General features: G+C 26.7%; 1 protein-coding gene across 1 annotated transcript; it reads right to left on the reverse strand.

The window, feature by feature from the left end:
- Positions 1 to 4396: 4396 nt before the first annotated feature.
- On the reverse strand, positions 4397 to 5146 carry LOC124930123. The gene has a single exon (XM_047470484.1). It carries the CDS (start codon positions 5144 to 5146, stop codon positions 4397 to 4399), a length of 750 nt encoding a protein of 249 aa, XP_047326440.1.
- Positions 5147 to 5712: the final 566 nt, after the last annotated feature.

The following is a 5712-nucleotide window of genomic DNA, read 5'->3' on the forward strand; positions in this document are numbered from 1 at the left end:
ATTACCAAACACACCTACACCTAGAGATAGAAATACATAAAACTTGTATTGACAAATACCATAGTACAAAAAGAATAGAACATAAAGAAAGTGTTGATATATAGTGTGGAACACATTTCCTTAAAAATAACTGTAAGGTTTCTATTGGAGCTCTTCATTGATAGTTACTTTCCAAAATACATCTGAATTTGCAATAACTTAGTAAAAAACTAGTATAATAAATTTAACAAATTAATACCTTAATTGTTATCAGCAATTTAAAAAAAACAATGTCATATAAATAATTAAATTAGGGGTAAACAGACGGGTAAAACCAATCCATTTTGTCAGATCCGAATTAAATTCAAACTAAATTAATCCAATCCGTATTAATAATACGGATCCAATATGGATTGGATTGAATATGGTTTTGATAATCCAAACTAATATATATATATATATATTATTATTTTTTTAAATATGAACTTAAAATTATTTAATAATGATTTTTTTATAATTAATTAAATTTTTTTTATATTTAATTAAAAAATAAAAATGTGAATCCTTCAAATACTTGCCTATAAGATAATCTCATTTTATTATTTAATTACTTAGTTTTGATTTATTTTATTAAAATTTAATGTTATAATTAAAAAAACTGAATTTAAAAAAAATAATAAAAAAAATAAATAAAAAATGTTGACTAAGTGATGCGAAAATAAGTCAAAAATATATATTATATTAAATTGAAATTTAAAGAAAAACAAATTAAAAAATATATTAGTATTTAGATTATTTTGGATAATTTGGATAATCCTAATTCAATCCAATCCAAACTCAATCCAAATCCGATATCAATCCAATCTGAATCTTTAGTATTCGGATTCGGATCGAATTGAATTTCGGATTAATCCACCCAATGCTCACCCCTAATTTGAATAAAGTATGATTATCTTGTTTGGGTAATATTAGAAAAAAGACACCATAAGTAATGGTTATTGAGAAACTCCTCTATTGAAATTAAAACATGGTACATTTTATAATTTTTGTTTATATGTTTGATTGCTACTTATCACATTTTTTTTTATGTCGTTTGATTGTCATTCTTTAGTTATAACTAGATTTGTCTAACTTTGATTTTTGACCCCCACTTTTTAGATTTTAACAAAATAGTTTTAATTAATTTCTCAAAAAAAAAATCTCATTATTTTTGGTCAATTTAATAAGAAATACCGAAAACAACTAATAAATCTTTGTTATTCAAATGTACATTAATTATGAAATGTTGATTAATTAAGTTATATATTGAATTAGGTTAACAAAACGTCTAATATATATATTCACTCATCAATCCACAATTCAAATGAAATTTGATGTATCATTATAAATATTAATTAATTTAATATATAAGCATTTACTAATTAATTATTATTTTTAATTTAAAAGGTTAAACTCACAATCCACATGACTTTGATTTCTTACATAATTTTTGTCAATTAATTAATTATTAATTGCACATCCACCTTAAATAAATACTCATTTTATAACAAGGTTATGATATATGAAAATTCACTTCTAAAACACTAAGATTATGGATTATTCTCACTAAAAACACTTTAGTTGCATTTCTTTATTTTACAGTTAAATATCATTTCAAATAAAAAATTCCACTTTGAGAATTCTCTAATTTTATTTTATTTTCATTTTCATCCAAAAAAATGGAAGACATTTTAGTGGTTTACTTCAATCATTTACAACAGACAAATGAAATTGTTTCCAAATATTAAAAGATTGCATGATGACCTTGATGTCATAGTATTTTTATTCTTTTTCTCCAAATCTTTGACTATATTCTTATTTTGTTTTTCTTTTGATGTCTTCCTAATGTTTTGATGATATTATATTTTATTTTTGTCATAATTCTGATTGTGATCAAAGTGTATTTTTGTGAACATCTTTTTAATCGAAATATTTTTAATAAGAATTGAACTCAAAATTTTAATTTTGATTTCTTATATAATACCATAGTCAATTGTCACAACTTTGATTTGTGTTTAGTTTTATTTTATAATGACGTCAAAATTCAAATATAATAATTCTGAACAAAAACAAAAATCACAACCGACTCAATCTAAATATATATCTTGCGACTATATGTCATTTATTTATTTGTATCTAGATTTATTTTCGGAATGACTAACATGACCAAACTTAACTAGATCGTTTTTAGCATAATTGAACCAAATTACTAGAGAGAATCTAAAACTTTGAAGGCATGAGTTAGAAAAAGTTGATCAAAGATCCATTCATACTTCACTTTTCATCCCTAGCTAGCTAGCTAACTATAGAAGAAGATTGTAATTACATATGTGAGACAAATTACTTAATATATGAATGGATAAAGCTAAGGAAGAGGCCATTCTTGGGTCCCAACCCATTCTGATGCCCACTTTGTCTAAAGGACATTAAGAAATTATGGGGTGGTCACTTTATTATAAGCCTTTTATTTTCTTCAAATTCAATATTTCTTTCATCTAAAAATGCATTTAGATTATGAAATGTAGCCTTCACGAGGAAGTCTATAATGACTTAATCACCGGGTCTTGCGATATCCAGAGTTACGACACATTCGTATGTTATTTATGATCTTAAACAGACTCTTCGAATTCGACATGCCACCCTATTTATTGTTCCTTGGACTTCTTTGAAACAAACCCTAAAAAATTAATGTTTTTCTATGATTCAAATGAGATCATTAAAATGTTTGAAGTTATGATTTTGCCATTTTGGAGAATGGGAGTGGGCCATATACTGAAGGCAAGTGGTGGGACATATGAATATGAAAGAAAGGAGTCAATTGTGGGGTTTGGGGTTCTCTATAAAGATATAATTTGGGGCTCCCAAGATATATTGGCATCTTTCTTTAGCTATAAATTGTACTGATCCCATCCTCCTTTATAAAAAGAGAATTATTATTATTATGATGATGAGACTCGACCAAAAGAGAACTCAATCTTCACATGGCTCCATCTAGTTTCTCCTCTTTCTCATGAACTCAATATAAAATATATAGAAAAAAAAAGGTGATAAATTCTACATCTTTTGTTCAAATTTGAAAGAAAATAAAATAACCAACAAAAATAAAATTTGTAATGATCTATTTTACTTAATTATGTGTCTAGGAAGTATACATAATAAGATGTCACATAAATAATTATATCTTTTATTGGTTTGTTTTTCATTAATAGTTGAAATTTATTTTCTACTATGTATGGTATGTTTTTGGAATCTTTTATTTAATAATTTATTAATAAATTAATAAAAGAAAAATTACAACAATACAAAATTTGAAAATTTTACAACCAAATTTCAAACATTTAATGGGTCATTGTGGACATATAGTCTATAGATCAACAACAACCAATAACATTACTAACTATATGGTTGTTAAATGAAGCTCTTTTTATTTGTATATATATATATTAGCATTACAAATGAGAATCATTATTGCAATATTTTGTAATGTTCTTTTTAACATTTTTTTCAAGTATATTTATATGATCCCTTTTCTTTGTCTCTTTGTCAAAAAAATCCGAAATATTGTGAAGAATAGCAGGATATATGAGATTATAATAATTTGTGGATATGATTCGATAAAATTCTGAATAATCAGGAATCCTATCTTCTTTTTTACCTTTACTAGACAAATTCGAACTAAAAAATTTGAGTCTCAATTAATCATTAGTCACCAAGGGATTAGAAATATCTCTTCTCTTTTCTTTTCTTTTCTTTTCTTTACAATCAGAATATTTTTTAATATATACATATTTTTTTTTGGAAATCAAGTTTTTTTTTCTTATGTATGCCCTTATATTTGTTTGTTTTATATTGTTTTGACAGTGTTTCTTGCAATTTAATTTTATAAATATTTATTTTAATCAATTTATGAAGACTGATTACTTACTTTTGATCAAGTAAACAACCACTAAATATTTAGCATCTATTTTTCAAATTTAAACTATGTATATGATTAATATAATTACAAATTGAGCATCATTGATTTTTTTTTATGTAAGACATTTATTTTTATTTGTTTTATATTGTTTTAATAGTGTTTTTTATAATATATATATTTTTTTGATAAGTAAACATCCATTATATATTTAGCATCTATTTTTCAAATTCAAATTCAATATATATATATATATATATATAATCATATAAATTTAATAAGTAAAACTAAAAATACTTATATATAAGTTTTTTTTTTTTTAAATCTCTAACAAGAACACATTCATTTGACTAAACAATTACAATATCTACCACATCAAACTCAAAAAAATAAATGATTTTTCCGCTAAGAAAAGACTGAAATGAGTGGGGAAAGAAAGGATGTAGATTAGAGAGATGAGATCCATCAATAAACGTTAGCAAAGAAACCGATCAAGTCTCGCCTGTAAGGAAGGAACGATCGCCTCCGATCCGCCTCCTTCCCCGGTCTATTCCTCAAATGTAATACGGCCTCTTGCGGCGGCGACGATGTCACGGCTTCAACATTACCAAACTTTGCTCTGCGCTTATCCACACTCGCTTTCGGCGATTCAAGAGTAAAGTTCTGGTTCTTCGATCGACTACGCTTAGGAGATACAACGACGAAACTTTCCTTCGCTTCGCTATTGCTCCGCTGTAGGATATTACGAAACCTCCATCTCTTCTCGTTCCTACTTGATGATGATGTTCGATCCATGGAAACAGCCTTGAAATCTTCATTCTCCTTCTCGGGAGAAGATGACGGTGGAGGATCTCGATCTTCGCTGAAAAGTTGGCCTAGCGGAATCCTTCTAACTGAGGACTTTTTACAATCGGGTTTTACTTCGTCGACGCTAAAGTACAGATCTTGTTTCGAAATTGGGAATAAAGGACGGATCTGGCCGTTATGGAAGATGTCTTCAGCGGAAACTGGAGAGGAAATGGAATCTCTAGAAATAGAGGAAAACTCGAAATCATTGAAGATTTGATCTTTCTGTTCTTGTGCTGGAGATGAATTTTGGAATTTTGAATTGGAATGTGTTTTGAGTTCATTGACAACTCTATCAACAATGGCGAGATTAACATTGCAATAACTGTTGAAACTGGGGGAGAGAGAAAGATGAAGATCGGACTCCATTTTAAGGTGCATATCTAAAGTTTTTCCTTCTATGATGCTCTATTGAAATTTGCCTTAAATCCTTATATAGATTTTAGAGGCGGGAGGCCTTGTTTGGAATAATTATTGTTTAAAAATAATAAAATCAATTTAGCTTTGTCAAAAGCTAAAGAATAAGGTTGCCACTCAGCTTCTAATTTAATATTAAAATATTATATATTTATATTAAGTGACTTTTTTTTTAGTATCTATATTTGATATAAAGAAATGAGTGAAGAGAAAATTTGAGAGAGGAAATTAGGTGGTTGATTAGCTGAAAATTAACAAATTTTTTCTAGTGATTTTTAATTTCAAACTTGTTACGATTAATTTGGATATGTGAGTGTAAAATAGATGTTTGGTCGTGTGGTTGGTTACATATGATTAAATATAAATAATTATTTGGAAACGATGTCGTGTTAGTCGGTTGTAGACACTCATTTTTCATTCTCTTTCTCAAATTTTTGTAGTTTATAAACAACTATTTTTTAAATAATGAAATTTTTAAGAAAAGTTGATAGAAACACAAAGGTTTTTATCCTACTTAA

This window comes from Impatiens glandulifera, chromosome 3 (assembly GCF_907164915.1).
Source record: "Impatiens glandulifera chromosome 3, dImpGla2.1, whole genome shotgun sequence".
Taxonomy (NCBI): domain Eukaryota; kingdom Viridiplantae; phylum Streptophyta; class Magnoliopsida; order Ericales; family Balsaminaceae; genus Impatiens; species Impatiens glandulifera.

Excerpts from the sequence above, each read along its gene's own strand:
- LOC124930123 (XM_047470484.1), bottom strand. The coding sequence starts at position 5,146 with ATGGAGTCCGATCTTCATCTTTCTCTCTCCCCCAGTTTCAACAGTTAT.